Source organism: Limulus polyphemus, unplaced genomic scaffold (genome assembly GCF_000517525.1).
Source record: "Limulus polyphemus unplaced genomic scaffold, Limulus_polyphemus-2.1.2 Scaffold2318, whole genome shotgun sequence".
NCBI classification, from domain to species: Eukaryota; Metazoa; Arthropoda; class Merostomata; order Xiphosura; family Limulidae; genus Limulus; species Limulus polyphemus.
This window is the reverse complement of record NW_013667928.1, coordinates 156,057-177,536: the sequence shown is the minus strand read 5'-3', so window position 1 is coordinate 177,536 and position 21,480 is coordinate 156,057. Positions and strand designations below refer to the sequence as shown.

Sequence of the window (21,480 nt, the reverse complement as noted above, 5' to 3'; positions counted from 1 at the left end):
TCATGATATATATATATCAGTGTCTTGTCTTATTCTATGTCCACCAGTTGTCGCATCCATCGGGAAACACACTAACATACTTGATCCGCGAACCTATCTGTTTTTGCACAACCGGATTTCTTTGGCAATTTTACTGGAAATTATCAATATATCACAACAGTTATGTGACTTAATGTCATTGTAACATAAAAAAGGTATTCCCCTTTTCTTGACGTTATCGAAACTTATCAAAAGCTACTGAATACTTATAACCATTATTGTGTTGGGTATCTGCTTGTTTGTTAATGTCCGGTAGAAATTCTATTCAAGGAACTTCAGTGATACAAGTCCTTTATGGATTAAACCATTTTATTCCTTCTCGATACAAACTTTAGTACACAGTGATTTCACAATCACTACGTTTCTCGTCACTTTAAATTAACTACTTTTATAATACACGCTATAAATCACAGCGATTCACAATCTCGATAACAAAACACACAATAGCTCGAAACAGAATCGTAAATTACCCTGAACTCTCTTCATTCAATCCCGCAGGCTTTCGCTGCCAGTCTTATATACTAAAAAAGAGGGCGTCTTGAACAAACTCGATCTTCCCCGATAATTCATGATCATTCGAGAAATTCATCATGTGTTACCAGCGTCAAGTGACTTCCGCTGTCGTAACGCAATTTTTTTCTTTAGTTTTATCATTTTTCTGAAAAAAAAAGTAATATATATAAATGTTAAATATTTCTTTGAAGTTTTGGTGTTGATCATTTAGAAAGATATATGACAAATAAACATAAGTTATATATGTTTCTAAATGATCAACATTTTAGGAAACATGCGTTTATATTAATCAATTTTATCACAGATACACACTTTCAAATTAGGATATTCCACAAACGTAAATAATAAAGTCAAATCATCTGTAACATCCTTGGGAAAAACTGACTCTACAGAAAAAGAGTAAAAATGAAAAATCTAGTCTTTAGTAAATCGATTTTGATTAGTTATTATTTTAAATATAATTACTAAGCAGAAGGTTCGGCATGTCTAGGTGGTTAAGGTGCTTGACTCGCAATCTGAGGATAGTGGATTCGAATCCCACTATTCGTTGGTAAAAGAGTAGCCCAAGAGTTGGCGGTTGGTGGTGATGACCAGCTGCCTTCCCTCTAGTCCTTCACTGCTAAATTAGAGACGGTTAGCGCAGATAGCCTTCGTGTAGCTTTGCGCGAAAGTAAAAAACAAACAAACTAAGCAGAAAGAGTGTTAAAAATAATATAGTATTGGGAAACACTACTCCATTTTCTATAATAATTACAATACTTTATTACATTCTTTTCTTGTTTATTCAAACATTGCGGTATTTTACTGCAAATAGTTCATACAAATACCAGACAAAATCTAATATTTTATATAATATAAAGTAATTACCAAACGTCTGTAGAGATGGCAGCACAAATATAGTATAATGGAGTCGCATGGTGTGGATAGTTTAAATAATAGAGATATTAAGAATGAAGTTGCGTGTCATCAAAGTGGAACTCTTATTTCTGCAAAAAATCCCTATATAAGCGAAAAAAATGAAAACAATGTAAGTGCTGCTTTGTTGGTATTTTGCCAAAGTGTTAATAATTATTTAACGAATGTAATTATAACATTCCTTCTAACTTCTAAGTTGTATTGTTCAATTTGTTGTAACTTGTAGTTGTACCACTAACCTCAGGCCTCGCGCTCTACTCGCAGTCTGAGAGTGACAGATTCAAATCCCCGTCACCGAACATGCTCGCCCTTTCAGACGTGGGGAGTTATAATGTGAGGCCAATCCCACTATTCATTGGTAAAAGAGTGGCCCAAGAGTTGGCAGTGGGTAATGTTGACTAGCTGCCTTCCCCCTACCCTACTGTCCCTAGTCAATCACTGCTAAATTGAGGACGGCTTATGCAGATAGCCCTCGTGTAGCTTTGCACGAAAGTTAAATCAAATTAAACCGAACCCCGTATTGTATCTCCCTGGTCCAAACATGGACCAAATTCTGACTCGAAACTAGCGTATACCCATGCACTTTCTGACGTTGTATTCTGTAGAATTTATAGGTTGATTGCAAATACATTAATTAACTCAATAACTCCAAAGTATATATAAAACTTCAAGTAATATGAGCACTATAGAAATGTGAGTTATAAATGCAGTGTCTTGCAAAAGTATTCAACAACCTGGGATTTTATATTTAGAATCTGCACAATCTACTCCGAACTAAGAAAGCTAAAAAAAGTGCTGATATTATTTAAGTAAGTTAAATTTTCAAAGAAAGCTAGAATATTCTCAATTGCATAAATTTTCCACCCCTTTGCTATGGCAACCCTAAATCAATTCAGGTGCAAAAGATTAGATTGAAAGGTCACAAAATTAGTGTAATGGTCTATGTGTAATCAAAGTGGTTTAACTTGACTTCAAAGTAAGTGCATCTGTTCAAGCCACAACTCACATCACGAAGACCATGGAGCTTTCCAAGCAAGTCGGGGATAAAGTGGTAGAGAAGTACAGATCAGGAGAAGGTTACAAGAAAATGTCAAAGTCACTGATTATTCCTTTGAGTATGGTGAAGTCCATCATTAAGACGTGGAATGTGCTTTATACCATCAAGTCACTACCCAGATCAGACCGCCCTTCCAAACTAAACAGCCAGGCAAGCAGAAAATTGGTTAGGGATGCCACTGTGAAGTCAACAGTGACTTTGAAAGACTTGTAAAGTTCAATATCTAAGATGGGAGTCAGTGTTTAGACATCGACAATATCCTGGTTCCTACACAAAGCTGGCCTGTATGGGCGAGTGTCAATAAAGGAGCCATTACTGAAAAAGAATCATCTTAAATCTCGTATGGAGCTGGCGACAAAGCATGTAAATGATACTGCAGATATGAGGCAGGAGGCCTTTTTCAGAGCAGACAAAAATTGAGTTTCTTGTTTTAAATTCAAAGCATTACTTCTGGTGCAAGCCCAACACAGCACGTCACCCAGTCACACCACCCCAACTGTCAAATATGGTGGTGGCAGCATCATGTTATGGGGTGCCTCTCATTAGCAGGGACTGAAAAGCTTGTCAGGATTGAGGGGATGATGGATAGTGCAAAGTACAGGCAAATCACAGATGAAAACCTGGTTAAGTCAGTCAAGAATCTAAAACTGGTTCAAAAATTCACATTTCAGCAGTACAGTGACGAAGCCACACTGGAGTGGTTTACAAAAAAACAAAGGGAATTTCATGGAATGGCCCAGTTAAAGTCCTGACCTGAATATAATAGAAAATTTATGGTGAGACTTGAATATAGTAGTCCATCAACGATCCCCAACAAACATGTCAGAATTGAAGCAATTTTGCCATGAAGAATGGGCAAAATTACTCCATCCCATTATACAAAACTGGTAGAGACCTATCCAAAAAGACTTGCAGCAGTAATTACTGCCAAAGGTGCTTCAACCAAGTACTGACTTAAGAGGCTGAATATTTATGCAATCATCAAATTTCAATTTATATGTTTTCTTTATAGGTTTTGCTGATATTTAACCTCCTTCACACATAACAGTGTTGAGTTTGATCATTAGAGTTTGAATAAAAGCAAGTTCATTAAAAAGAATTGCTTACATTATTAGTATTTCATCAAAATGTGACATTATTGGTAGGGGTGAATATTTTTGCAAGGCACTGTACATGAATGATGTAATATTAGTAATAGTAGCCTGTAAGTGTAATTTATGTACACACATTTATGTGCAACAACAACAACAAAAGAAATTGAATATATATATATATATATATCCACAAAACAGTGAATTAAAAAACACTTGCAGAAGGAAGGAAGTTTAAAAAATTATGACACCATCACCATTCTCCCAGCTGACACATGTAAGATCACAAAGGAAGGACTTTATACAGATGATTCAAAATCAGTAAGGGTCTTTCTTTGGGTTGTCTGAGTTATGGAATGAAAATGTTTGAATATTTACAAATTTAAATAGGTGTAATAGATTCAAGGTATGAAAGACTGTATGCAAACTTGTTCTTCAATATAAAATGTACATATTTAAAGTTCTAAACTTATGTGTAGTCAGTTTGAATTCCTATTAAAAGTTGTTTCAGATAAAAGAAAAAAAAATTAAGTGGGAGAGGAGGAAATCTTTTCAAAATCTATTGAATGCTTATAACAATTAGTTTATATTTAATGTAATTTTTTCTTCAGTTTTATCATTTTTCTGAAAGTGAAAAAAATAATTTGAATTTACTATTAATTAAATAAGTTAATAAAATATAAATCTTAAAGCCAGCTCTTATCATTCATATAGTTATCAAACTTTCTCTTATACTCAAATTTAATGCCTTCACAACATCTGAAAGCAACCCATTCCAAAGGCCAACCATTGTTAGAAACATAAAACTATTACCTTAAGATGACTCCTACCTTGCCAAAATGTATTTGTGTCCCCTAATCCTATTATTCTTGCCATTAAATATGAAAAAAGATGTATTTCAACACTATAAACTTCCTTAAGAATCTTAAACACCTTAACCAGATCCCTTCTAACTCTTCTTTTTTGAAGAGAAAACAATTTCAGAGATTTTAATCTCTCTTCATATGACAACCCATCCATCTCAGGCACCATTCTAGTAACCTTTCTCTGAACCCTTTTCTAAGAATTCAGTGTCCTTCCCAAGGTAAGAAGCCGATTACTGAACACAATACTCCAAGTGTGTTCTCATCAGTGATCTATACAATGAAATTATAACATTTTTAGACTTATATTAAATATTTCTGTAGATACAACCTGAAATCCTATTTTCCTTACCACTAGCAACAGCACACTGTTTGGAGGGCTTAAGAGACTGATCAACCATTACAACAAGATCCCTTTCTTTCATAACACTGTTAAGGTTATTCCCATACAACTCAAATTATTTTAACCCACACACATTGTCTTGCATTTATAATTAAAACCAATCTGCCATTTATTTGTCCAACTCACTAAATTATCTAAATTCTTTTGTAAAGCAGCATCCTCCTCCTCACAGCCAGCAACACCCAAGATCTTAATATCATCAGCAAGTTTAAGTAATTTATTGACCATTCCTTCATCTATGTCGTTGATGTAAATCGAAAAGAGCAAAGGTCCTAAGACTGAACCCTGAACATTAATCCAGTTTGACTGAACTCTATTTATAACAATCTTCTGCTTTCTTCCATCTAGCTACTCTTCTATCCAATTAACTAATTTATCCCCCACACCTATAGAAATGATTGGTTTTTACAAGCCTTTTATGTGGTACCTTGTCAAATGCTTTCTGAAAATCAGATACACCAAATCTACACCGTTACCCTCATCTACATAAGCAGTAACCTATACAAATAACTTGTAAGGCAAGATTTTCCCTTAGTGAAACCATGCTGATTATTCCTTTCAATATGGGTCACAGATGAAAGGCCATGTCATCTTGTTTGTTGACTTGCATTCAAAATTGTATTGAACTACTATTTTATGAATTTATGTCAATAAATTTGGTATCAAACTGTAGATTCTAATTCAAGTTTTAGAACTACACATTACTTAATTTGTTAATTTAAAAGTAAATATTAAAAAAACACAGATAAACATTGATTTTTTTGTGTGTGTCACGTGGTATGTTGAATGTAGCAATGGTTCAAATTGGATGTTTGTGAAGTCAAAATATTAAGTCTATAGTTTCATACAAATTAGAAACTCAAATTACAGATATTGACAAGCTTGAATATAAAATAAGAAAGTCTTATCTTTTCTATTTGCTAAGATATTGCTCATATAATAAATCAAACATAGTGGCATCCAGCTCACCTCTTTCCATTTGGATAATGCTCCCTTATAAACAACTATAAAAAATGAGCTATTTTGCATATGAAAGCATTGTAATGTTTTTTTGATAAACTGTTAACATTCACCTACTAATTTAAAAGTTATAGCATGAAAACTATAACAAGCACAAAATGGTTACAAGGTTGGTCCCACGGACTGAGTCTGAGATGAAAGAGTTATCCAAAAAAAAATTCCAAACTTTGTTAAATGACTTTGCAAAGCATCTTTTATCAGACTTTCCAAAACTTTTCCCACAACTGATGTAAGGCCAATAGGTCTATAGTTACTGGGACAATTTTTATTTCTTTCCTTGAAAAGAGAAGTGACATCAGCTGACTTCCAATCCTCTGGTACCTGCCCTCTGTTCAAGGATTTACAAAAAATAGTAGCAAGTGGCTCACATATCCAATCCTTAACCTCCTTCAAAACCCTTGTGGAACTATTATCTGGCCCAGGAGCTTTATCATTCTTTAAACTTCCCAATTTTTTCTTAACAAGCTCAGAATTATTGCAGTAATCTTGTTCGATCCTGTTTTCATCTATTAACTGTTCAAGATGAGGAATGCTACTTAAATCTATGTATGTATAGTAAAGAATAGGTTTGTTGTTTTTGATTATTTCTGATATTGTTACTGCATAGATACATTTAAGAAATTAACTTTCCAAGACCTGTCCCACATCTGACACCAATTTATTACGTATCTGTTTGTTGATTTCTGGTAGAATTTCTTTCCAAGGAACTTCAGCGATACAAGTCCTTTCTTGATTAAACCAGTTTATTATTTCTCGATGCAAACTTTTAGTACACAGTAATTCCACTGTCAGTATGTTTTTCGTCACTTTAAACTTAACAACTTTTATAATACACGCTATGAACCACAGCGATTCACAATCTCGATAACTTTGCCTGAAACTTACCGTGACTACTGTTCGCTTTATCATACATTCATTCCCCCAGGTTTTCTCTGCCAGGCTTATATACTAAAAAAGAGGGTGTCTCGAACAAACTCGGGCTTACCCGATAATTCATGATCAATCGAGAAATTCATCACGTGTTACCAGCGTCACGTGACTTCCGTTGTCGTAACACTACATCTAAGAAATTAACTTTCCAAGACTTTTTTAGACATGAAGTATTTCACATGAACAAAAAAAAAGTGTGATGGTGACTATACTAATGGATGATAACCTATAAATCATTGTTTGGTCGTTATGTAAAAAGTAGTAATATTGAATAGTTTAACTATAGCATTATAATGTGATTCATAATGCCACAATCATGATCTGTTTGTATGTTGTTGTTTTTTTCAAAAATGCAAATTGTTGAGTACTCATTTTGAAATCTCTACAACATAGAAAACTAAATGTTGTGTGTATGTGTGTGGACACTTGGCTGGGTGACAATTGAAGACAGCTACTTTTGGAAAGGTTTTAGGGTAATGCTACTATGATGGTTCCAGTGAGAGAAGGATTATCTTACATAGATAGGTTATGATCTTTTAACTTATTTTTTCTGAGAAAAGCAGGGTAAGTGGTGAGTTTTCAAGATTATCTTGGAGATCAATAGGATAAAAGCCTCTGATTTATTTGTGCTGTATTGTGAGGATTGTTTGATGAAGAAGACATAACTTTAAGAGTTGGAAGACCTGGTCAGGTACCGGTTAAGACAGTTTTATTTTTTCTAATAGGATGATTGACTTATGGAATGAGTTCCATTAGCAATATTGGAGGCCAGCACTTTACAGGAGTTTAAGAGTGGAAAAGTAAATGGTGGCTTTAGATTTTTACTTTTCCCAAAGGTGAGAATGTATTGACAACCTTGGACAACTAAATGGTCCCCAGTTGTCTGTAGGTTATTATATCACTTTGGGGTATATTTAAAGCTTATTGTTTATATTTGTATTTAAAGGTATGCCACATAAAGGATAGGTAAAAAGAAATCACATCATTAGGAGTAAAGGATAAATTATTAAATGGGTAGGACGTTGACTGGGTATGAGGAAGCAAAAAGTTATTAATGAATTGCAATTTAATTGAGCTAATGTTACAAGTGGTGTGCCTTGGGAATCTGTCCAGGGACCATTGCAGTTTCTCATTTCCATTAATGTCTATTTATATTGGGGACTGTCTGATTTTCACTAGTGGTAGGGCAAATATGATTTTAGGTTGTACCTATAAACATTCTTAATACAAGTTTAAAGAGTTTAATTTCATTGTATAGGTCACTAGTTAGACCACATTTGGAGCATTTTATTCAGTCTTGAGTTTCTTATCTTTGAAAGGACATTGAATTATTGGAAGGGGTTCAGAGGAGGGCTACTAGGATGATGCCCAGGATGGAAAGGTTGTCATGTGTGGACAGGTTAAGACCTCTAAGCTTGTTTTCTCTTGAATAAAGAAGAGAATTAGAGGTTATCTGAAGGGAATTGATAGTGTTACTGCATTGTTGTTTTTCTTCTTAATGGTAAAAGTAGCAGAACTAGGGAACACAAATATAAATTTGGCAGGGTAGGAGTCCCCTTCAGTTAACCCTTTCCATATGGGTCATGAGTCAAAGGCCATGTTGTATGGACACTTTCTTGAAGACATTAAACTTATGGGTATAAAAGACAAATTTTACATTTAAGAGAAACAGGAATTAAAGAAGCTTATTGGATAGCATTTTTAAATACTGTAATGCCAAATGGTATCAATCTCTATCCTGGGGTTTTTGACCTTCACAAGTCTCTGAAAAGATTTTCAAAACTAAATTCATGATTAAACTTACTTTACATTATTAGTAATATTCTTTCTTAAATTTTTCTCTCTCTATATATATATTGGTTTGATTTCCTATATATTGAGCTGCATTATTATTTTCTCTATTTCCCACCACATTTTGCCATTATTTAATTTAATTTTTATCTTGATAGAAACTAGTTAACAATTCTTATAACTATTATCTCACATAAGTCTTACGAACTTTGCACACCCCTTTGGCACAAAACTAAACCTGACACAAATAACTCTAGGTTATGATTGGCTAGCTTTCAAGGCCTACTCATGTTGCACATCCGGTTTATGTGACATCGACATCCGAGCCTATACATTTCATCACACTCATTAAACATAACCCTTTATTCTCTTGAAGAAGAATAGTCAACTATTCGAAAGCGCTCGAGTTTTGGTTCTTGCTTTGAAAATATTACAACTTTTGTAGGTGATCCTGTGTGCTAACCACTTAATCTGACACTGTTGTTGTTATAGGTTGTCATTTCATAACAACTAAACGTTCAAAAATACTTTATCAAGGCTTAGAAAATATGTTTAGGAGAAATATTGATAATTGTTAATAAGAATCTTCAATATCAAAAGTAAAGTTTTGTTTCTCTTGAAAATATACAAAATTTTGACAGTGTAGTGAATACAGTTTTTGTTTTATATTTAGGCTGTATTGTCACCATGGATAGATTGTATTTCCATAATGTATTTCCATTATTTCCATAATGTTTCCCACTCTTTCTTTTTTAATTTCTTGAAAAGCATAAAGTGTTATTACCATTTTCATATTAAAATATATTAAGCAATGGCTATAATTTGTATCTAGAGCATATCTGTTTTTATGCTTGTAGGCTAATTATAGATGAGCATTTGTAAATTATGTAAGTTAAGAATTTTATGCAAGCAAAATAAATGTTTTATGTCATCTACTAAATTAGATCTTCATAATGTTTGAGAGATGTACATGTTATAATGGTTCATTGCAATACACAACTGGTATAGTTCTGTTATTTGGTAATCTTATTTATTTATTTTTAATTTTTCAAGGTGAAAGACTGGAAACAGTGGAAGAAAGAAAGTAAGTAAAATCTTTCTCTTGAAAGTAGCACAAAAGAGCAAACTAGGCTTAGAATATGTGATGTTTTAGTGAAGAAATGATAATCCAGCAAAATGGTAGTTTTGTTAAAAATTAAAAAGGAAGAGTAGAAACAAAACTATTAGTCTTTTGTTTGTTTATAGATTTGCTCATTATGCATAAAGTACATGTGGTTATTACCCTGCTTCAGAATTGAAAATGGCAGATATTTTTATTGAACTTGAATATTATGCATGTTCATAACAGGTCTGCAAAGTTTCATTTACCAATGTTGCCTATTTTTGATTCTTGAGCAGAGTGAAATTTTCCTGAATTTTTCAGAATTTTTAATACCCTTCAATCTTTGTCAGGTAGTAAAAAAATTGATACAAATATTCTTTATTTTATTGGTATAAATGTGAAGAGGAAAGTTCAGTGTGCACACTTTTGAAAAGTTTGATTGTCAAAATTAGAAAGTCTTCTTTAGAATGGCTTTCAAAGTAACATGTATTTTGCCATTATTGGCTATTCAGGGAAGCAGGTCCAAAAAATAAGCATGCCATGTGCAGTAGTGAACACTAAGCTGAGCATTTGCAATGTGAGCACCTAGCACTCATGGCCAGCAGATCGTTAATTTTCTCTTGCAAATTATATGATATATACTAATTTTAGCATTAGTGGCGTGAAGCAATGAACTAAAACTGTATCTGCTTAGATGAGGTAGTTTCTTACTTCTTTAGATTGTAATTAAGTATTAGTCAGTCTCTTTCACGGAGCTTATATTGCATCTCAACTCAGAAAAAAAAGCTAAATTCTGCTTTAACTCAAGTTGTATATAATATCTCATAAACACAAGAATATAAAGCAACTACGCATTGTTCACATTACATCATCTTATTCATGTTCTAAATGATTTACTGGAGTCTGAATACACTAAACATGGAGGTAAAGTTTAATATCAACATCTGTAGATGTGTGTGATGTCTCATTAAACATGACCAAAGTGTGTCTGAACATGTTCACCTTGGATCTTATAATTTTTAACTGCATTTTAAGAGTAGTGAGTTGAGTAAGGATTGAAACATTAATAAATGATGTTAGCACAGTGTATATGCTTTAAAATTTAAATTACAGATAATACATTGTAACTACATAGACATTCTAACTAAAAAAGTTAGTTAAAAAAATTTAATGATTTATTAAAACAGAAATTAAATATGATGTTGAAATGTATTACTGGTCTTCAGTTCAAAATCACTTTTCAGGAAAACTAAACAGACTATTATATCCATGAAACTAAAAGAAATATATGAGTCTAGTGAATATAAACTATGTTGCACTAGTGAAGCCAGGATAATTGTGCAACTGATTATATATCCTTGCAGAATTTCCAAAATCTATTTAAAATTGTGAAAGGAAAATGTTAAAGTGCATATACTTACTAATATAATCCTTGTTTTAATACTTTTAGGTTTAAGTTGTTTTTCTTTATTTTGTTTTTGTATTTTAAAAGATTTTAAAAAATGTCAAATTTGTTTTAATGCAGTAATACTTCAAATTTAAAACACAACTACTTCAAGAATATAATTGAATTTTTAGTATTTTTAGAGCCTTTTATTGATGGAAATGGTTTAATATTTTATTGAGAACTGTTGCTAAAAGCATTTCATTCTATTAAAAGAATATAATTTAATAACATTTTCTTGTTGCATGTAGTAACTGTTCAAAACATGATTGTATTTACTTGCCAATAAACAAGAAAAGGACATTTTCCTTTAATATAATATTTTTGACATCTTTTAACTTAATTAACTTAAAGTGTAATGTATGAAACAGTTTCTTATTAATTGATCTTAGGGTGATGTACGTATCTGTGAAAATAAGATAAAAACATTATGAGAATAAGGTTGCATTTATGATATTTTAAATTTGAGCAAAAATTAAGATATTAATCTGTTGGAGTACTATAGATTTTAATTGTTTAAGACTTATAGTAACAGCTGCAAAATCTGGTCATAAAATGTAAATTTGTAATTTATTTGTAAACTGACTAATGAGCATTAATTTGTATCATGAGCAGAAGAAAATATTATTCTTAGCACTAGCCCCTCGAGGTGGATTCCTGTACGTGGTGAGTGGACCTCCCAGAGAAGATTCTGTACTTTCAGTTTACCTACTCTGGGATCTGAACATCCACCCACGTGTTTGCCATGCATGGTGACCCGTGAAGGGGAGGAGAGAATCCTGGTGGTTGAATGGTGTCTGGGGCACTGCAACACACCACTTTGGCCTTGAATTCCTGTAGACAGGTGGCCTTGGAGTGGCTCCCCCAGGGTCAGTCGGCTGTTCCTTTTGGGCTAGGGTCAACTGAGTACCAGGTTGGGCATACTCAACGGGTGTTGTGGACATTGTGTCTGATGCTGGTGTTTGGCTCTAGTGCTCACAAAACCCTGCCATTATTGCAGTGTCCTTGTTTGGCATTGTAGTATGTCCCCTTGTAGGACCCCATGGTGGGTGGGGTCAGTGGGCACTGAATCTTTCTCCTGTTCTTATGGATCCCCCAAATCCTCATAAAAATAAAATTATAAAACTCTGCTCATTGGTAAATGACCATGCCTTGAAGACTCTGATCATCAGTCTTAAACTCATCTTACTCCTGTACCTCGTTTTCTTATCATGCATTCTTTGTCAGAAAAACTTTAGGGCAAATGTCTCCCTTTTTTATTCTGAAGGGATTATAGGGCTTGCTGCTTCTCCAAAGTCAGTCAAGAAGCTATGTTCTGGGGATATCTTGGTGGAAACATCTACACCAAAACACGTGAACTCCTCTTGAATTGGAAGGCCATTGGGGATACACCCATTGAGGTTACTTACAAGGGGTAATTGTTGAGAGGGATTTGAAGAACATCCCCAACTAGGACACCCTCGCTGGCTTCTACAGCCAAGAAATTTCTGCTGTGCAACGTATCCCTACTCATATAGAAGGAATTATTCTGCCTACCAATGTTATCATTTTGACGTTTACATCGCCATGTCCACCTGCTACTGTTAAGGCAGGTTATCTGAACTGTAAGGTACAGCCATATATTCCTAACCCTCTCAGATGTTTCCAGTGTCAGCAGATCGGTCATTTGAAGGCATCTTGTCGTGGTTCTGTGATGTGTGCTCGTTGTGGTGGCAAAGAGCACAACCCCTATAAGTGCGAACTGGACCCTTACTGCATTAATTGTAGTGGTTTCCACCCCTCTTACTATCGTTCTTGCCCTAAATGGGTGGAGAAAGAGGTACAGCATTTAAAAACTGTTAACGTTTTCTACCCAGATGCTCGAAAGTTATTGTCCTCTACTCCATCTTGAACATATGCTGCTGCACTATGCTCCACTGCTACAGTAGGAGTGAAGATGTATCTTTCTGTGCCTCCATCAGAGTCTTTTTTGCATCATGTGTAGAGTATTTTTGCCTTCAATGGATAACCGATTTGACAAGTCCCCACCATTCCTTTCAGTGACTGCCCGGGTCCACCTCCTTTGGCCCTGGCTTCCGGTGTCTGCTCGACCCCAAGATGCCGAACGATTATTCATTCATGCCCTCAGCTGCTGGAATCTTAGTCTAATGACAGAGATCTGCTCACTCGACCAAGGGAAGGATCCATGGAGGTCAATAGACATCCTTCTAGTAAAGAAAAATGGCATGCCTCGGTGGAAGTTGGACCAGGCCAACTGGCCCTCTTTCACTGCTCTCATGGAACTTGATCTTGCCATTGTCTGTTTGCTGGTCACTCTATTCCTAAGACCTCGACATTTTTTTCATGGTATCCTTGTTCCATGGTGGAGTCCTGTCTGCTAGGAGGCTTGGAAGGCTCCAAAACGGACCTGGAATACCTTCAGACAGTATCCATCTCTTTCTAACCACATAGGTTATCAGTGGGCCCATACCCATGCTTAGCATGTGAGACGTCAAAGCCAAAAGGAATCTTGGATTAAGTTCACTACTAGCATCTCTTCTACCACCAGTTCCAAAATTATATGGCACAAGATTCGGAAGGTCAATGGGAGATATGCTTCCCTTCCTTTTTTTGGCATGCTCACCAATGACCAGGTAGTTTCTGATGTCCAGAACATTGGCAATACTCTCGACAAGAGCTTTTCTTGTGCATCTAGCACTTCTGTTTTTTTCCCAGCATTCTTGGCCATCAAGTTTCGGGCAGAGTGATTGCCTCTTTCCTTTTGAGCTGATTGTGTCTACAACTATAATTGTCCCTTTACACTGGTGAAACTCAAACTTGCTTTTGTCAGGCTATTGTCCTCCCTTTCTCTAAGCCTGGGAAGGATCCCAAGATTCCTTCTAATTATTGTCCAATTGCTTTGACTAGCTGTCTCTGTAAGGTCTTATAGAGGATGGTTTGGTTCCTCGAATTAAACATCCTCCTCTCGTTCACCTAGTGTGGGTTCTGTCAACAGCTGTCCACCAAGGACCACCTGAATCGACTTGAAACTTTAATCAGGGAAGCCTTCCTCAAGAGAGAACATCTTGTTTCCATGTTCTTTGACCTTGAGAAGGCTTATGACAGTATGTGGATACACGGCATTTTGTAGGACATCCACTCATTTGGGTTGTGTGGCCATTTATCCATTTTCATTCAGAACGTGTGGGTTTGACACTTTACTGTTCTTTTCCATAGGAACTTGGAGTCCCTGAGAGCTGTGTCTTGACTGTTACACTTTTTAGTATGAAGGTTAATGCTATCACTACACAACTTCCTCTTTCCGAGCTCCGTCTTGGTGATTTTGTTCTTCCCCTGGTTCCTGGGGCTTATCTTTGACCATAAGCTTACTTTTATTCCTCACATAAAACAGCTAAGTGTCAGATGTACAAAAACACTGAACATCCTCCGTGTCCCCTCTTCCACCTCCTAGGGATCAGTTTTATATGCTCAAGATCTATTGTGTCCTCATTCGATCCAAACTGGACTATGGGTCTCTGATCTATGGTTCTGCCAGGATCTCGGCCTTGAAGATGCTGGACCCAATTCACTATCTGGGGCTTGAGCTCTGCACGAGGTTTTTCCGCACTTCTCCAGTCCAGAGTTTGTACACCGAGTCCCACGAACCTTCTCTTCGCCTCTGCCGTTTGCAACTGTCTCTACAGTATGCTATCAAGCTTTGATCCTTACCACAGCATCCCACCTGGGGTTGTGTGTTTCATCCTCAGTGGGCCGTGCTCTTTCAGAATAGAAGGTGTGCATTTCCTTCTTTTGGCTATCATATCCAGGTGCAACTGGCTGAAATGGATCTGGCATTGGATGATTTTGCTGTCCCCAATGACCAGCCCATTCAACCATGGCTCATTACCATTCCCAATTGTGACCTTTCATTGAGTCATCTGAGTAAGGTGGATACTCCTAATTGGAAGTACTATCTTCTCTTTTCTGAATATCTTTCGAACCATCCTTTTATTCCATGGATGGTTCAAAATCAGGTGACTCTGTAGGCTCTGCTGTGATTTGTTGTGGCTCGCAGGATCCACTCTAAAGTTTTTCTATTCACTGCCAAGTTGTATGCTATTTCTCTTGCCCTGGATTATGTAGAAACTATGCAGTACAGCGATTGTACTATTTACACTGATTCTCTTAGCTTTCTACTGGCCCTGGAATTGCTTAATGTTAATTCTCACCCTGTTTTTGTTGATATTTAACAATGACTGGCCAATTTTTCTCTATCCTCAGTTTCCATCGAATTTTTCTGGATACCTGGCCACGTTGGTATTTGCGGGAATGAGCTCGCTGACACCACAGCTAAGTCCATCGGTTCTAGTGCTGTCATGGCTGTGCCTGTTCAATATATGGACTACGGTCCTGTATTCAAGGTGTGGCTTTTTGCCAGTTGCCACTTGGGGTGAGCAAAGTCATAACAGCTTTTCCAGATCAAACCTTCTGTTGCTCTTTGGCCATCTTGTTTCCGGAAGGATTGGAAGGAGGAAGTTTTTCTGTCTAGGCTATGTGTTGATTACTGCTTTTTAACTAACCATGTTCTTTTATGTGGTTCTGACCTACCAATGTGTAGCCTGTGTGACACTTAGGTCACAATAGCTCATATTTTACTGTGAGTTACGACTGTGAGTGGCAATGTCATTTTAGACATGTCTTTTCTACGGGTTTACCCCTGTTATTGAACAGTATCATTGGTGGTGGGGACACTGTCCAACTTAATTGTGTTTTTAACTTTTTATGAGCCATTGGCCTATTTTTATTCTATTTGAGTCTTTTATGTGCCTTTTAGACATCATTTAGTTTTTAACTCTATTTATTTTTGCATTTTCTAGAATTTTAAATTTATGTTTTTACCGGTTCTTTGGTGCAGATAACCTAGTTGCTTTTTGCCAAAAAATGCCAAACAACCAGCCAACAACCAATCTTAGCACTTCAAGATACTCTTGATACTCTTCAAGAGTTGATAAATCAATAAGACAAGTTTTTACTGTAGAAGGCATTTTTTTATAGAAGCAAACTAGGCTTAGGTTATGTGATTTTTTTTATCAATCAGTGAAATATTTTATCATTGTGATAAGCACTTGATTTCAAAGTTTAGTTTCAGTGGAGGAGCAGTTGATGAGCATAGCAGAAAATGATGTCAACTATGGTCATTTTGAAATTGTTTTTGGGTTATTATTAAATTCATTTTGGTTTTGATTGTTTTTTAATTTATGATTTTTCATAAAATGTTTTAGAGAAAGAGCTACATAAGAAATGGAAACAGCAAAGAATGATACAAAAGGCAGAAAAGCTAAAGCAAAAGGAGGAGCAAATGAAAGAAAAGGAGGATAAAGAAAGAGAAGAAAATCTTGAGAAGGAGAAAGTAGGCAGAGATTATACAGTTAGTATTGCACTACCTGGATCCATTCTTGATAATGCCCAGTCTCCAGAATTAAGAACATACCTTGCTGGTCAAGTAAGTAAAGTAAAAGGTCTCTACTGTGCTTGAATACTTGCATAATTACATGCATTTATGTATAATTTTTATCTTGTGTTTTATAAATAGAAATTAACTCACCTTTGAGATAGAATTATTAAGAAATCATTGAGATGCTAGCCAAGTTGTCATCTGACATTTAAAACCAGTCATGCAAAATATTTAACACAATTGACATAGTTTGTCTATTGCATTTAAAAAAGCTTAGAATTAATCAGAAACTGTGTGGCTTTTTTGTTCCAATGGTGAATTTATTTTACCCTGGCATGACTTAGGTGCTCAAATGACTGAAATTGTTTATGCAAGAGATAATTTGGTGGAGATGAGAAGATGAGAAATATTTCAACTCCAGCAGCAGGAGTTTCATGTAAAATTTATGATACCTAACAGATTTAGAAGCTGAATATAGTAGACTGAATCTATATAATTAAAGGTACAAGACTGAAGAAATACTGTTATTCATTTGTAGAATGATGGGAAACATCTTGAGTTTCATATCTTTGTTATTTAATGTCCTTTAAGTTAATTGATCTTTACATAGAAAAGCATCAAGAGCTTGAGGATGGAGACTACTAAGTACAGTCACTTGATTAGATCTGTGGCTGCATGTCTTAATGAAGGTTTACATTAAATGTGTAGAACTGTATAGTTTATGGATATTCTTAGTAAATGTGAATTAATTAATATAATTAAAAAAAGATTTGTACTAAATTTCCTTGATACTGTAAATGAGGAAAGAATGCTTTTGGATGTATACATTTTTGCTCCTGAAGTGTGCTCATTGTCTGGCCTTTTAGCCATGGCTCGAAGCAGAAATAAACTTAAGTTTTATTTAAGCAATATCTTCATATGTGGATCATATTGTAGTAGGTGAAAGCAAAATAATAAAACACTTAAAACTGATTTAGAAATATAAATGTTTTCTACACATCCAGTAATGTTGAAAATGCTCATTTTCAGTAGGAATTTTGTTTGTTAGGCATCAAATATTAATGCTCTGAAACAATTTAAAAGCTAATGCTAAATGGTTGAAAAATTCCAGTATAAAAAAAAACAAAAACTATCTTTTCATGCTTAGATGTTATAAGTTATTCACATTTAAACTTACAATGAACCAACTCACTTTAGTAGGTTGTGAACTTGCAACTGCAACTTAGTGTTATTAAAGCATTAAATAACCCTAGAAATGATGTACATGGCCTTGCAATTCCTTTATTATGTTTGCTTTTAAGTAACACCTCTATATTTAAACAACTATGAACATTTTTCAGAACAAGTAAAATATTAAGTATAAAGTTGTCTAGCCTAGATTTTAGATAACACATGCAAAGCAGAGTGGGACATACTGATTTATCATGTCCATTCATCTGCACTTCCATCAGCTCCAGTCTTGTAGACAGGATATCTGAAAGTTTGATGGATGGATTTTGATCAAACTTGTACAACAGTTACCACTTAAAAAGTTTTACATCTGATTGACATATGAAGGTCATGGGTCATAAGTGTTTCCTAAACACAATTTGCACTTATTGATACATGACTTTCATTTCCAGTTGCTGCAGACTATCAAAGAAGAGATAAGTCCGTGTTTATATTTATTACATTGAATGCAGGTTTGTGTTTTAGACGCTTACCAATTTTTCTGAGGAGCTAATTTATTTATATTGTTTTACTTTCATTATGTTTTGTTGTCAATGTGCAGATATGTTTTAAAATTTCAACATTATATTAGGAAGTTCTGTTGAATAAAGAATATACAAATTCAACAGAACTTCCTAATATAATGTTGAAATTTTAAAACAATTTTATTAATTTTTCTTAAATTAAAAACAATATGTAATCTGAAAACGTGTACACACTGATCATTGCTGAATAATTTATATGTGAATGGCATGTTACACTTAAAATGTTTGTGCTTAAACAAGAGTTCCTTAAGAATGAGAATCTTTCATAATTATTTTAAACTCTGAACCCCTTATGATTATATTTCCATGTATTTTATCTTTCCTTAGATTGCTCGAGCCGCAACAATCTTCAATGTTGATGAAGTAATAATATTTGATGAAATAGGAATGGAAAAAATGTAGGCTAGTTACTTGTACTCTCATATTGAATTCTACATGTACTTAATTTATTTACACATAAACTGATGATGAATTGTATAAATAAAAAAATTATAGATCACAAGTTTTTGTTGAAGTAATAAATTATTTGATATATGTAATAAGCTTTGTGTATTACTGAGTTTTAATAAAATATTTTCATTTTGTAATGAAACGATGAGAAGATATTTACCTTTATCTGCTGATCTTTTGTTGAAATGTAAAATTATTTTTGCTTTTAAAATTACAAATATCATATGAATCATTTCTTATGATAAGAATATTCTACCTGTGGAATTTGATGTTTTTTTTATAAGATTATCATTAGTTTATACAAGGAATAGAAAAGTTTAGTAAAAAGTTGACAAAACTGGCACTTTTAAAATATGAAATTAATGCAACACATGAATAATAAGAATAATGGCTTTTCAAAGAAGGCTAACTGCAAAATGGAAGACTTATGTAATGTTTAAATCAATAAACTGATATCATGTATTAGAAAGTTACTTATTTATTCAATATAATTTTAGTTTTGGGAAAATTATATCATAATATTTCAATATTTGTTCTCAATATTCAGGGAGGTGAGCACAGAGGGTGAATTCACAGGTGTGAAGAAAAAGGGCCAAGCCAATTTACAGATGGCAAGGATATTGCAATATCTTGAATGCCCTCAGTACTTGAGAAAACACATTTTTCCTCTTCATCCTGACTTACAATTTGCAGGTAAGAAATTGTATCTCAAGGAGAGTAGAAGGATCTGGCACTTGAAATGTATCCTGAGTAGAAATAGCATGAAAGTTTGGGCTCTTATAGTTACATTAGATCATGTTCTCTGCCACTGTATCCAAAGCTAATATTTGTAGATATATCCAGCGTTTAACTAAAATATTTTAACATGCCAGTTTGTGCATTAATAAAATAAGTTTTGAGTTAAGTGTGGGGGTTTGTGGAGCTGGCATTTAATAAACTTAGCTTATTGTGCATGAGCAAGAAGGTTATTACATTTGTGTGCCCAAACTGTATGCATTCCTTCTAAGAAATGTGGTTAGAATAAGTGCACAAATTGTAAACATGTACTACTCTATTTACTAAGAATGACTAATCCTTTAAAGACAAATATTTGAATTCATAATTCAAATACTTCCTAAGTTTGGTGCTAGTAATCATTTCAATAAAAAAAAACTTATTAGGTTTGTTGAAGAAAAAATAAACTTTTCTTGCAGTTCAAATCTTCTTTCTTCCTTTCTTTTACTCAGAATAATGTAAGAGTTATGTCACTATCAGCTTATACCGTAACAGTTATGTCACTATCAGCCAGTACCGTAATAGTTATGTCACTATCAGCCAGTACCGTAATAGTTATGTCACTATCAGCCAGTACCACATTTGTAAATAGGTTTAAAAGTTTCTTTTTTTGAAGTAAGACCAGTAATTTGTTATTCATTAACTGATGAATGACCAGCTTTAGTAATTATGAGCAAAAAAGAGGTAAAATTATGAATGAACAGAATATACAATGTAGCTGTGAGCTATACAAACTACAAAAACTGTGTTTTCAGAATCACAGAGAATCATTGTTTGTTCAGTTGCATTGGTAGTTAGTCATGCACTTAATGATAGTGTTAAAAGAGTATTGTTCACTTAATTTTACATACAAATATAGTTGTTAATTTTCTATATTTAATAATTACCTTATTGCCCATAAGTTGTTTGACATAATTTTCATAAACCTCCTGACAAACATAAAGTTTTTTTCTAGCTCACTCTGATGTTTTTTGCAAAAAAAGCTTTCTGTGTGTTAAATTACATATTCTGACCTTTATAGAACAGTATTAAAAATAAGGCCCAGTAAGGCCATGTGGTTAGGGCGCTCGACTCGCAATCTGAGGGTCATGGGTTTGAATCTCTGTCCCAACAAACATGTTAGCCCTTTCAGCCATGGGAGTGGTATAATGTGATGGTCAATACCACTATATATTTGTTATTTGTTGGAAATAGATTAGCCCAAGAGTTGGTGGTGGGTAGTGATGACTAGCTGCCTTCCCTCGTGTAGCTTTGCACGAAATTCAAAACAAACAAACATTAAAAATAAATAAATGTGATATATATTTGTATTTGAAAAACATAGATAAGCATATAAACTGTTCAAATACATGCAGTTCTTGTAATAGAAATAAACAAGGCACAAGATACTGTAATTGATTGGAGATTTCTGTGGAAAACATCAATGATAGAAGTTTTAGGATGACACTTTGAGCTGCTGGTGCAAATTGTCATTCCGATATGATACCTTACAACTTCTCACACAGTAGCTTTTTTCATTCAATGCAGCCCTCAGTATGCACACATTTTTCACTCTACTAGCATTGATACTCCCACCTACCCCACTTGTTTAATGTGGTACAGCTCTGTTGTAGCATGCAAATAAGCATGCAACAACCCTCCAACAACAGGAGTGCAATACACCCTCCTGGTGCAACTAGCTCCTTCTATTTTGAAGAACCCAATCTTCTCTTTTGATTTGGTAAACGACTTTCTTAGTTGTTTCTAGTTTTACTTGAATTTTTTTTTGTTTCTACAGTAGAACTAGATACTGTAGGTTGATATTTCATCATCCACTCTCAGTTGAATTTTAATAGTATCGTTAATAGTGCTACTGCACCTCAGCCTGCAGTTTCTTAGGATTTGGGCCTCGTGATGTCTG

At 34.4% G+C, this 21,480-nt stretch overlaps 1 protein-coding gene across 1 annotated transcript in view; it reads left to right on the top strand.

Moving 5' to 3' along the window:
* The first annotated feature begins 1,447 nt into the window (after nucleotides 1-1,447).
* Nucleotides 1,448-21,480, top strand: part of LOC106466609 (putative methyltransferase C9orf114) — a 44,550-nt gene continuing 24,517 nt past the window's right edge. Inside the window, exons 1-5 of the mRNA XM_013926902.2 lie at nucleotides 1,448-1,579; nucleotides 9,676-9,706; nucleotides 16,430-16,650; nucleotides 18,684-18,754; nucleotides 19,354-19,499. Coding sequence (XP_013782356.1) covers nucleotides 1,457-1,579; nucleotides 9,676-9,706; nucleotides 16,430-16,650; nucleotides 18,684-18,754; nucleotides 19,354-19,499 — 592 coding nt within the window. The 5' untranslated portion in view covers nucleotides 1,448-1,456. The remainder of the gene's footprint in view (nucleotides 1,580-9,675; nucleotides 9,707-16,429; nucleotides 16,651-18,683; nucleotides 18,755-19,353; nucleotides 19,500-21,480) is intronic.